This window comes from Mustelus asterias, unplaced genomic scaffold (assembly GCF_964213995.1).
Source record: "Mustelus asterias unplaced genomic scaffold, sMusAst1.hap1.1 HAP1_SCAFFOLD_35, whole genome shotgun sequence".
In the NCBI taxonomy this organism is placed as follows: domain Eukaryota; kingdom Metazoa; phylum Chordata; class Chondrichthyes; order Carcharhiniformes; family Triakidae; genus Mustelus; species Mustelus asterias.
The window spans coordinates 4,182,078-4,194,082 of record NW_027590117.1 but is presented as its reverse complement, the minus strand read 5'-3'; the positions used below and the strand labels follow the sequence as shown (position 1 = coordinate 4,194,082).

Genomic DNA, 12,005 nt, shown 5'->3' with positions numbered 1-12,005 from the left:
TGCAGGAAAAACAAATAAAACAGGAAAATTGAGAGACTCCGAGAGCAGTTAATTTGTATCTTCACCCTAAAGAAACACAATGATGTTTGCAACCGCTATAATAACTGAAAAAACAGATATAACTGTCTGTTGCCGCGGAATCTGGTTTACAGATGTGGCCGTACACCCCATGGACTGCAGCGGTTCACCACCTACCCAAGGGCAATTAGGGATGGGCAACTAATGCTGACCCAGACAGCGACACTCACATTCCATGAATGAATTCAAAGACAATCTGCGGGGAGCGGGCTTCAGAGTGTTTAACAGTTACTGAGGCGAAAAACTATAACGACGCCCCCGGGATACGGAGCAAAGGCTAAAAGGAGGAGAAATTCCGTCCTGGGACCTTACAGTTGGTGAAAGTTTTGTCCTGTGAATGTGGAGGTGTGAATATTGTGTAAGAGAGAGTGTATGAAAGGGACGGGGGAGTCAGACTAATCCAACTGTGTTTGTATGTCTGTTCTGATCATGAGATCACCGAGTCTCTCTTGTGTAAAATAAAACAATTTTCCAATCAAAGATTCCCTTAATCCCCCTGCTGAGCCCCAAAGTGAGATTTCAAGGCAAATGGTTCGCTAAATTCAAGATTTCAGTGGAAAAGTCGAGAACATGTCAGCTATCGCGTGTGAGAGCGCGATCAGTGCAGCAGTAAAACGGGTTTCAGTGGAAAATGGAGTTCTCAGTTCGAGTGAAACCTTTTCAACAGCAAACATTCGTGTGTCAGAGACATGAAGGATGTGAGCTGGATCTCTGGAGAGGCGGAAATTTCATTGCAATGGGAGAGTTTGTGAGGAGAGAGAAACACAGAGAGGTTGGAGGAGCCGGGAGCTGACAGCAGCTTGTCTCTGCTCCGTCCGCTCTCTGCCTTTAAGTTGCTCTGTGCCGCCGCCACTGGGTTCATTTCGGATCCAGTTCTGACTCACACAGATTTTCCACACACTCTCGGATATGACTGAAACTGCAGCCGCCGAAACGGCTCCTCCAGCCGCTCCCGCTCAAGTGAAGTCTCCCAGGAAGAAGAAGGCGGCTCCCCGACCTGCGGCAGCCGGTCCCAAGTTAGGCGAGCAGATCCTCAATGTTGTGGCGGGTTGCAGCGATCGCAAGGGGAAGTCCCTGGCCGCGATAAAGAAAGCTTTGGCTGGCAGTGGAGTGGATGTGGGGAAGCGCGGCTCCCAGATCAGGTTAACTATCAAGAGGAAGGTGGAGAAAGGCTCTCTGGTGCAGACAAAGGGACAGGGCGCCTCCGGCTCCTTCAAACTCGCTCAGAAGGAAAGCCCGGGGAAAATGGGAAAGAAGGTGAAGAAACCAACAGCCAAGAAATCTTTAGTAAAGAAAACAGCGGCCAAGAAGGTGACAACAAAGAAAGCAGCAGCCAAGAAACCCGCAGCCAAGAAACCCGCAGCAAAGAAAACTCCAGTGAAGAAATCAACAGTGAAGAAAACAAGCAGCAAGAAGGCGGCAACTCCAAAAAAGGCGGTGAAGAAAGCAGCCCTGAAGAAAAAGTCTCCTGTGAAGAAGGTGACGGGCGGAAAGTCTGTCAAAAAAGTGACTAAATCGAAGGCCAAACCCAAAGTGAAAGCAGCAAAAGCGAAGAAAGCGTCAGGAAAGAAGTGAAACAACCCGAGCAAATTGTAAACCTCTGAACCCAAAGGCTCTTCTCAGAGCCACCCACATCTCTCAGGAAAGAGCTGATCCCGCAAGAAAATGATTCCTGTCCCGCGGCCCGGCTCATTCTCAATAGAGATCATTTCAAATTCAGACTAAAGCGAAACAGAGTCGAGGCTGAATTTCATTTGCTCAATCGCCACTTTCTCTCATAATAAAGATGTCTGGTATATTCAGTAACACTGGCGGCTAAACACCGCATTCGCGCCTCATTTTTAACCGAATCCCTGCAGTGCAGAAGGAGGCCAATCGTCCCATCGAGTCTGCACCGACCACAATCCCACCCAGTCCGGATCCCCATGACCCTATTTACTCCCCGACACTCCGGTGCAATTTTGCATGGCCAGTCAACCTAACACGCACTTTGGCGTGCGGGAGGAAACCGGAGAAAGCCGAGGGAGAATGTTCAAACTTCACACAGACAGTGCCCTCAGCCGGGAATCGAACCCAGGTGCCTGGCGCTGTGAGACGGCAATTCTTAGCCAAACATCAATGTCAGGAGTGGGATTTGAACCCACGCCTCCAGAGGAGACTGCGGCCTTAGACCGCTCGGCCATCGTGACTCCCTTCATTTTAACACAGGAGATTGCCCCAAGCAGCTTCATTAAAGTGTTTGCAAACAGCGAGAAGGAGATGTGTGTGAGAATGTTGCGGAGGAAGATTCTTGCTATAGAATCGACTGTGTTTAGGTCGGAATATGACTGACTGGGAATTATTACGGACCAGGTTTAAAAACACAAAAGAACAAAGTCACGACCCGAAACGTTAACTCTGTCTCTCTCTCTCTCTTCACAAAAGCTGCCGGAGCTGCTGATTATTTGCAGCATTTTCTGTTTGATTCCATATTTCAAAGTTGCGGGTTTGTGGAAACACTTGTTTGTGACGGGTTTGTTTGGGGAGCTCTGTTTCGCTTCCATTGTTAATAAACGGGTTGAAATTGGCGGTTGCAGAAACTGGAGGTGGAGCTGAAAGATCAGGGGCCGTTCTGTGTGTGTGTGTCAGTCCGGCTCTCTCCTCCCTCCCGCTCTGTGTTTATTCTTCACTCTGTCTCCTCCCCTCTCTGCTCTCTCACTCCGCCTTCCTCAATCAGGTCGGGGCGGGCTGTATAAAAGGAGCCTGAAAGATTTCCTCTCATATTGTGCAGAGATCTGAGTGAACAATCATCATGTCTGGCAGAGGGAAAGGACAGTAAGAAGTCTCACAACACCAGGTTAATGTCCAACAGGTTTATTTGGTAGCAAATACCATAAGCTTTCGGAGCGCTGCCCCTTCGTCAGATGGAGTGAAAATCTGTTCTCCAACAGTGCACAGAGACACAGAAATCAAGTTACAGAATACTAATTAGAATGCAAATCTCTACAGCCAGCCAGGTCTTAAAGGTACAGATAATGTGGGTGGAGGGAACAGTAAACACAGGCTAAAGAGATGTGTATTGTCTCCAGACAGAACAGCGAGTAAGATTCTGCAAGATCAGGGGGAAAGCTGTGGGGGTTACTGATAATGTGACATAAATCCAACATCCCGGTTTAGGCCGTCCTCATGTGTGCGGAACTTGGCTATCAGTTTCTGCTCAGCGACTCTGCGCTGTCGTGTGTCGTGAAGGCCGCCTTGGAGAACGCTTACCTGAAGATCCAAGGCTGAATGCCCGTGACTGCTGAAGTGCTCCCCCACAGGAAGAGAACAGTCTTGCCTGGTGATTGTCGAGCGGTGTTCATTCATCCGTTGTCGTAGCGTCTTCAGGTACCTGATACGCTGCAGGAAAGGATGTCCCGAGGCATGGCACATTGGGGAAACCATGCAGACGCTACGACAACGGATATCAGTGGTATAATTACTTCTTAGGAATTCGCAAGGGCAAGGGGATCACAGTGTCCGTGTATGAATATAAGGGGTTAATTCACATTCACTGAAAATGAGTGAATCTCCATCACTCTCTCTCTCACACACACCCACACACACACCCACACAAGCTCTCACAGACCAACACTCACACATCTCCCACCACGACAGATGGCGAAATTCAAAATCAATAAAAATATCTGGAATCAATGGCCTTGAATCAACTTTCGTAAAAAAAGACAACTAAAGCACTAATGCTCTTCAGGGAAGGAATTCTTACCTGGACTGGCTTACATACAACTCCCGACCCACAACAATGTTGTAGGCCCTCGGAGGTGGCCTACCAAGCCACTCAGTTCAAAGGAAATTTGGAGACCTTGGCCTTGTGGTATCATCGCTGAAATCTGAAACTTAGCTCGTATTCTGGGGGCCCGGGTTCAAATCCTGACAAGGTAGTGGAATTTGAATTCAATAAAAAATATGTGGAATTAAAGATCTCCTGATGACTATGAAACCTTTGTCGATTGTTGTATTAATCTATCTGGTCCTCTCGGGACCAAAATCTGCCGCCTTTACACAGTCTGGCCGACATGTGATTCCAGAGCCACAGCAATGTGGTTGACGTTCAATTGCCCGCAGGCAACGAGAGTTGGGCAATAAATACTGGTCAGCCAGTGGCACCCATGTCCCATGAATTAATTTTTTAAAAAATGCAAGCCCAGTCAGCGACGCTGAAAAAATGCATTGAAGATTCAGAATGAGGAGATCCATCAACTCTTTTACAATCCCAGAGTTTGCAAATACAGAATGGATTCCAAACTAGTTTACTGTTCCGGGAGCTGACCGCCAGAACAAATTGCTTGTACACGCACAGTTCTACCAACAGAATCAGAAAGATCCCAATCCTCGAAAATCAGCAGATAATGCAAAACATATTCTGAATATGGCACAGATATAAAGGTAAAGTCACCATAATCCCAAATGACCATCCGCTGTTCCCCATCTCAACAGGGAGTGCTTAATGGTGTTGATTTAGCCTCAGGATTACTACACCTCAGGCGAGGGGCACGGCTGAAAATATCTAACAGCACATCTGCATTTTCTTTGCCGTAAATTTGTATAAACTTCTTGTTTTCAGTTATAAACTGGAGGATACAGTATGTTTTATTAACGGCTCTTAAAAACTGTCCTGCCACCTTCAATGACATATACACGTGTCCAAATATGTCCTGCTGTTCTTGCACCCCCTTTTGGAATTAAATCCTTTATTTTATATTGTCGCTTTGTGTTATTCCCACCAAAATGAATCACTTCATTCATCATCTGCCACATGTCCTCCCATTCCACCAACCTGTCTGTGTCCTTTCAGAGTTCGACTGGAATATCTGTAGCTCTTTTCACAACCATAGGACGTCCCAAAATATTTTAATGATGATAAAGTATTTTTGAAATGTAATCGCTGCCCAATTGCTGAACTGTTCAACTGTCTGTTCGACGACATCAGAAATTGCCAGATGGGAACGGGGAATAGTTGCTGCAGCAATGTCTCTGTGGCACAAAGAATGGCATTTTTGATTTGATTTCATTTGATTTATTATTGTCACATATGTTAACATACAGTGAAAAAGTATTGTTAAAGTATTGTTTCTTGTGCACTATATAGACAAGGCATACCATTCATAGAGAAGGAAACAAGAGAGTGCAGAATGTAGTGTTACAGTCATAGCTCGGGTGGGGAGAAAGATCAACTTCATGCAAAGTAAGCCCATTCGAGGTAAGTCTGTGAGTTCGGAAGTTCAGGATCCAGTCGCAGAGGGAGGTGCCGAGGCCCAGGCCACAGAGTTTGGAGATGAGTTTCCTGGGAATAATGGTGTTGAAGGCTGAGCTGTAGTCAATAAATAGGAGTCTGACAGAGGTATCCTTGTTACCTAGGTGTTCCAGGGTTGAGTGCAGGGCCAGGGAAATGGCGTCTGCTGTGGACCTGTTTGCGGCAGTGGGTACCAGCATGTTAGACTGCTAGTCATTGTCTTGTGAAATGTTCAAAGGTTGTGGGTCCGAATCTCATCGGAGTCAGCTTTCTGGGTAAAATTTGAAGAAATTAGGAACTGGTGTGTCAATCTTCTCAGAGAAGCGAAACTGCCGCCTCGAACTTGGAGGACATTCGGCCCATCAAGCCTACACCGACAACAATCCCACCCAGAATGAATCCCCGAGACCCCATATGTTTACCATGCTAATCCCCCTGACACTAAGGAGCTATTTAGCATGGCCAAACCAGCTAATATAGCATTAATTTTCATGGCTGACCTGCCGATTCTGGAAAGACAAAATCTGCCACTGGCGTCTGCTTTGGAGCTTCCGAAACCACATGTTGACATGGTGGCAAACTCGTGCCCAAAGCGGGTGCCCTGATTTGAATTGACTGTCAAATCGAGTTTCTCAGAGGATGAGAATTATGGGAATATGGAATTGTCCTGGACTGTTCTCTCAAGCCTGTGTGTTCAAACTTCATCTTGGTTCCGTGAACCTCAAAACAATGAACGAACCATCACCAACGAAGATGGGATTCGAACCCACGCGTGCAGAGCACAATGGATTTGCAGTCCATCGCCTTAACCACTCGGCCACCTCGTCACGCAATAACTTCTCACCAAGCTTTGACAAAGGGCTCGAAATGTCAGCTCTTTTCTCTCCTTGCGGATGCTGCCAGACCTGCTGAGATTTTCTAGCGTTTTCTCTTTTGACTTCTCACCAAACCAGGGTGTTTTAACACCCGTAACAAAGAACATATTTCTCCCACAGGATAATGCTGTGTTGCTGCTTTCTTGCTAATCCGGTTCGCTGCCAATCTTCCATTCGGTGTGTAACCACAGAAAGTAAAGAGGGAGACAGTTCCATTCCCTGGTCCCAGTTTGATTTTGAATTCACCGAACATAACCCGGATGTAAAATGCAGCAAGCAGTCTGAGCTTGTGGCGCAACGGTAGCGCGTCTGACTCCAGATCAGAAGGTTGCGTGTTCAAATCACGTCAGGCTCATGAAGCTTTTCTGCGTCGGATTTTGTGTCTGGGCAAAATTGGTATCTTGGTAAAGTTGATTGTTTGCAATTGTTCCCGAAATGACAAATTTCAAAACGATGGTAGAAATGACAAATTTCAAAACGATGGTAGAAATGATATTTTAGGGATGCTTCCGGTTCGCATGCTCAGTTTTGTTTTTGCACAGTTTTATATCTGAAACAATGTGTCAGAGTTGTGAGGTGTTCGTTGCTTGCAAAATTAAAGCAAGGTCCACAGACTCAGATGTTCCTATGGGTCATCAAAGGAGACAGCTGACTGTGGCGATTTAACAGGATGATTCACACGTCAAGAGAGGAGCAAGGCTTCGAAGCCGGGCCTTCATGAACAATCTCAACCGATACAGGAATTAATCCCGTGCTTTTGGCTGAATAAGCTGTCCAACCATTTAATGAAAGGGCAACTCTCCGAAAGCCCATGCTACCAAATAAACCTGTTGGACTTTCACCTGGTGTTGTGAGACTACTTTCTGTGAACCTGGGACATATGCGCTGTGTTCCCAGTTAATGAAAATCAAGATGATGAAACAAATTTACTGTCGAGAAAACCCAGATTTACCTTTGGGCAGCAGCCGAATGTTACGATTTGATGTTCGTGAGAACATGATAGCAGATGATGGTTTCGATCCATCGACCTCTGGGTTATGGGTCCAGCCACTCTGCCCCGAAACGTTGCCGCTTCCTGCCTATTCCTGTTGCGTGGGTGAGAAGAAACTATTCATTGTATTTGTATTTCAAACAAGACCCACGAGTTGGGAAGCGCACCCTGGCTGGACAATAACACTTAACATCAGCCCGAATCAAACAGACAGAGAAAGACACACAGAGAAGCAGTAAGAGATGATCAGGACACACACAGAGCGATAGACAGAGAAGGTACCGAACAAACCAACAAGATACTGAGATGGAACAACTGATTATGTTTGAAAAGGGATCTTCTGTTACATAAAGATAGACCTTGTTTTAAAATTAATTTCATGTAAGTGTAACTGCACTCTCTGCTGTGTAACTGTTCTCTCTGTTGTGAAACTGTGTCTCTGCCGTTGACAGATCTTTGCTGTGGTTGTGTCAAATTCATCCCTGTTGTGTAAATATATTCATAAGACATGGGAGCAGAATTATGCCACTTGGACATTTGAGTCTGCTCCACCATTCAATCATATATTTCCCTCATCCTCATTATCCTGCCTTTTCCCCATAACCCATGATCCCCTTATTAATCAAGAATCTATCTATTTCTGTCTTAAAGACACGCAATGACCCGGCCTCCACAACCTTCTGCAGCAAAGAGTTCCACAGATTCACCACTCTCTGGCTGAATAAATTCATCCACATCTCTGTTTTAAAGAATCGTCCCTTTTGCCTGAGGTTGTGCCCTCTGTTTCTAATTTTTCCTACGAGTGGAAACATCCTCTCCATGCCCACTCTATCCGGGCCTCGCAGTATCCTGTAAGTTTCAATAAGATGCCCCCTCATTCTTCTAAACTCCAAGGAATACAGATCCAGAGTCCTCAACTGTCCCTTATACGACAAGCTCTTCATTCCAGGGACCATTCTTGTGAACCTCTTCTGGACCCTTTCCAAGGCCAGCACATCCTTCCTTAGATATGGGGCCCAAAACTGCTCACAATATTCCAAATGGGGTCTGACCAGATTCCCGGTTATGTAAATATGAGCCACCTTGAGCAGAATTTTTATTTTCTGTTCTGCAAAGGTGTTTCCTGTTGTGTGAAATGTTCTCTGTTGTTCAGTGAAAATGTTTCCTGTGGGAAACCAATCAACAGGAATTTCAAGGCCGCCATTTCTGAGGCTTGGTTTCAAGTCCAGACTTATTTCGGCTGAATGGCCAACTCCTGTTTCTGTTTTGATCAATAATTCTGTGTATCAAATCAGTTAATTTAAATTTCACCAGCTGCCATGGTGGGACTTACTCCATGCCTCCAAAGATCAGTGCGGGCCTCTGGTTTACCAGCCCAGTGACATAACCTTTCATCCCTGTAAAAAAACCACTTCATTCAGCTCATTATTAAACCTCGTCCTGAGGAAATTAGAATTGCCTCCACAGAATTTCAATCACCCAATCAATACAAAGCATTTTGCTCTAGTTGGGAACATCAATAATTTATCCAGATCAAACAGATATTGTGGAATTGTTCAGAGCTAAGATTATTTTAGAATTGAATTAATAAAATAACAAGGACCTACATTCTGAGAAAGCACCCTGCAATGTTTGGAAGAAAATGTGGATTTAATATGATGTGTAAGATCGGTTCCCTGGATGCTCCACCAGAAATGACCGTGACAGAACTCAAACCTGCAATTTTCTGATATCATTACTATAAACACCAAAGTCAGACACTTTAGCCATAAGGCCATGCAATCGGCTCATAACTACTGCAACCTGATGTTAGTACCATGTGAATAAATACTGTGAAAATATTCTTTTCGTTCTATCTCTAGATGATCCACTGATTCCTAGATCCCTGAAAATACAAGGGAAAGCTCCAGCTGCCGTACATTGTATTTTTTGATGATAAAAGAGCCTTTCACTCTGTGAGTTGTGAAGATTCATGAAACATGAGGAATGGAGTATTAATGTATGATTATAAGAGCAGCAAGACAATGTTCGAGCTATACAAAACTTTGGTGAGGCCATAGTTGGAGCACTGAGTGCAGTTCTGGTCAAATCACTGGAGAAAGGATATGATTGTACTGGAGAGGGTGCAGAGGCCATTCACCAGGATGTTGACTGGGATGGAGAATTTGAACTAGGAAGAGAGACTATATAGGCTCGCGTCATTTTCTTTACAGCAGAGAAGGCTGAGGGGAGACCTGATTGAGGTGTATAAGATTATGAGGGTTATGGAAAGGGTGGATAGGAAGCAGCTGTTCCTCCTCGTTGCAGGGTTGATACCAAGGAAGCAGAATTTTAAGGTGAGGGGCAGAAAGTTTAGAGGGGATTTGAGAGAAACATTTTTTCATCCAAAGCATGGTCAGAGTCTGGATTGCAATGCCTGGAGAGGTAGTAGAGGTGGGAAAACTCACTAATTTTACAAAGTATGTGGATGAACACTTGAAATGTCATAACTTTCAATGCTACGAGCCAAGTGCTGGAAGGTAGGAATACTTGTAGATTTAATGTAGGTTTGTTGGTGCAGACGTGATGGGTCAAAGTGCCTCTTCTGTACTGTATGACTCTCGCTATTATCGTCAGACTTGGCTTCTCACGGACATGTGTCAGCACCCTCTCCTCATGGTTGCACAGTGGTTAGCACTGCTGCCTCACAGCACCAGTGACCCGGGTTTGCTTCCCGGCTTGGATCACTATCTGTTCAGTGTCTGTACGTTTCCCTGTTTCTGCGTGAGTGTTCTCCAGGTGCTCCATTTTCCTCCCACAGTCCGAAAAATGCACTTGTTAGGTGCATTGACCATGTTAAATTCTCCCTCAGTGTATCCGAACGGGCGCTGGAGTGTGGCGACTGGGGAATTTTCACAGTAACTTCATTGCAGTTTTAATGTAAGCCTACTTGCGATGTTAATAAATGAACCTAAAACACTCCACAAATACATGCAGTCAGTGATCCTAACCCAGTGAACCAACACAAACCCCGTTCAGTAAAAACTGCAGCCAAATAAGGTTGTGTCATTGCACCAATTCTCTTTTTCATTTTCCTCACTGCAACACTGCACCTGTTCAGCCTGCACCGTCCTGATGAGAAAGACAAAATCCCACTTCAGTAATTGAGCTCCAGGCTGCAGGTAAAGCTTGTGTGGGTGCTAACTCAGAAACTTAGCCCCAGCTCACTGAGCATTCCTTCTGAGAAGCAGATGAGACTTTCGTCTGCAACATGCAGAAAACTAAAGAGCATTTCCACCATGCCCGACTCGGAAACACCCCCAGAAACAGCATCTCCACATCATCGATTCACTCCACCAGTGATGGCTGTGCTTTCAATTCTCAGCGACTCAGCTCCAGAATTCCCTCTCTCAACCTCACTGCCTCCATCTTCCTTTCCTCTCCTTTCATTTCTATCGCGTTTGCTACATTTATTTCCTCCTTCCTTTCCCCCGAGTTCTACTTCTCTCACGCTCTGACTTTCACCAATCCCGTTGTTGCTTTCACTAACGTAAGTAAATTAGAGTTGTACAACGGTAATTCTAATAGCGGTTCCGCTTTAAGGATTCTTTACCCGCCTCCAGCTGTCTGATTTCTCATTGGTTTGAGCCGCGGATCGAATTGTATGACGCAATGACGCTGGGCTGGGAGTGACGTTGCTGGAGCCGAACATCAGCGCCGCATTCCGATTGGTGTATGTGTTACAGCGGCGTTCTTCGATTGGTTCAGGCCGATGTCAATCGTGATGTGGGCGAGTGTTGTTTGAAGCATGTCGCTCTATTGGTCAAGATTAAAACGTCATTTCCATTGTTCGCGCACATGTCAGACAGACTGAGCTCACTGATTGGACGAGGCAGCCATCACTCAATCAGCGCAGAGCGTCTATTGGATAACAGAAATGGCTCCATTTCTGATTGGTTTTCTCAGCTGTCGGTCACAGGTCGGTGACTGTGATTGGACAGAGGGCGGGGGTACACACTGGTCCCATCAGACACCGGGCGGCGGTAAATGTCCGGCCAGTGGTTTCAGTCCCCGGGCCCAGATCCTGAGCCGGCGGTGGGGCTTCGGATGGGGGAAGGGTTTTGGCAGCGGGAATCCCGTCTCGCCCGGCTGTCAATCCGCAGCTCAGGGTTTCGAATGGCGGCTTCCTGTGGAAACATGTCACGCTGCAGCTCCCCAGCCTCGGCGCTGCAAACCCCGTCACACCAATCAGCACAGAGACTGGGATCTTCCTGTGTTCTTGTGTGGGGCGCAGTGCCACACCGGGTTAGAGAACCTCACTCTGCATAGGCCAGGGAGAAATACTGGGATCTTCCAGTGCCCTGTGTCTAGGGCCAGGGCTTGGTTACTCTCAGTGGGTCTCCCTCATTGTTTGGTTCTAATTTCAGCCTCTCTCTCTCTTGCAGTCAGTCTGGCTGTTCCTGACTGAGCAGAATGGCCTGATCTCACCACACACATTGAGATGAAGGAGCTGCCGCCCGAGACGAAGATGATTGAGAACTCCAGCTTTCTTTACACTCGTTTCCTGAGGCCCAGCCCTTCATTCATCATTAGTTTCCTCAGGTTGTCAGGTACATTAACATCTTCATCTGCTGTGAACACTGACCTGACAGTGGGAAGGTATTGGAGCAGGATGGTGCAGTCAACTATGTCAATAGTGGGGGACAGGTGGAGAGATTGTTCAGCTGGGTAAGATGGCACTCCCCAGTTCCATTCTTCTCTTTCTGGTCTTAAGCACAACATCACCCGCAATGGTTTCTCTTCCCACTCC

General features: G+C 46.2%; 2 protein-coding genes and 2 non-coding genes across 4 annotated transcripts in view; 3 read left to right on the top strand and 1 right to left on the bottom strand.

Annotated features, from left to right (window-relative positions):
* LOC144482285 (uncharacterized) overlaps positions 1-12,005 on the top strand; it is an 872,976-nt gene that overhangs the window by 749,416 nt on the left and 111,555 nt on the right. The window lies entirely within an intron of this gene.
* On the top strand, positions 988-1,653 carry LOC144482197 (histone H1-like). The gene has a single exon (XM_078201404.1). The coding sequence runs from the start codon at positions 988-990 to the stop codon at positions 1,651-1,653; it is 666 nt and encodes a 221-aa protein (XP_078057530.1).
* On the bottom strand, positions 6,096-6,177 carry trnac-gca (transfer RNA cysteine (anticodon GCA)). Its single transcript has one exon. It is a non-coding gene; the product is annotated as a tRNA-Cys (tRNA).
* On the top strand, positions 6,509-6,580 carry trnaw-cca (transfer RNA tryptophan (anticodon CCA)). The gene has a single exon. It is a non-coding gene; the product is annotated as a tRNA-Trp (tRNA).

Coding starts and splice junctions, on each gene's coding strand:
- LOC144482197 (XM_078201404.1), top strand. CDS start 988: ATGACTGAAACTGCAGCCGCCGAAACGGCTCCTCCAGCCGCTCCCGCT.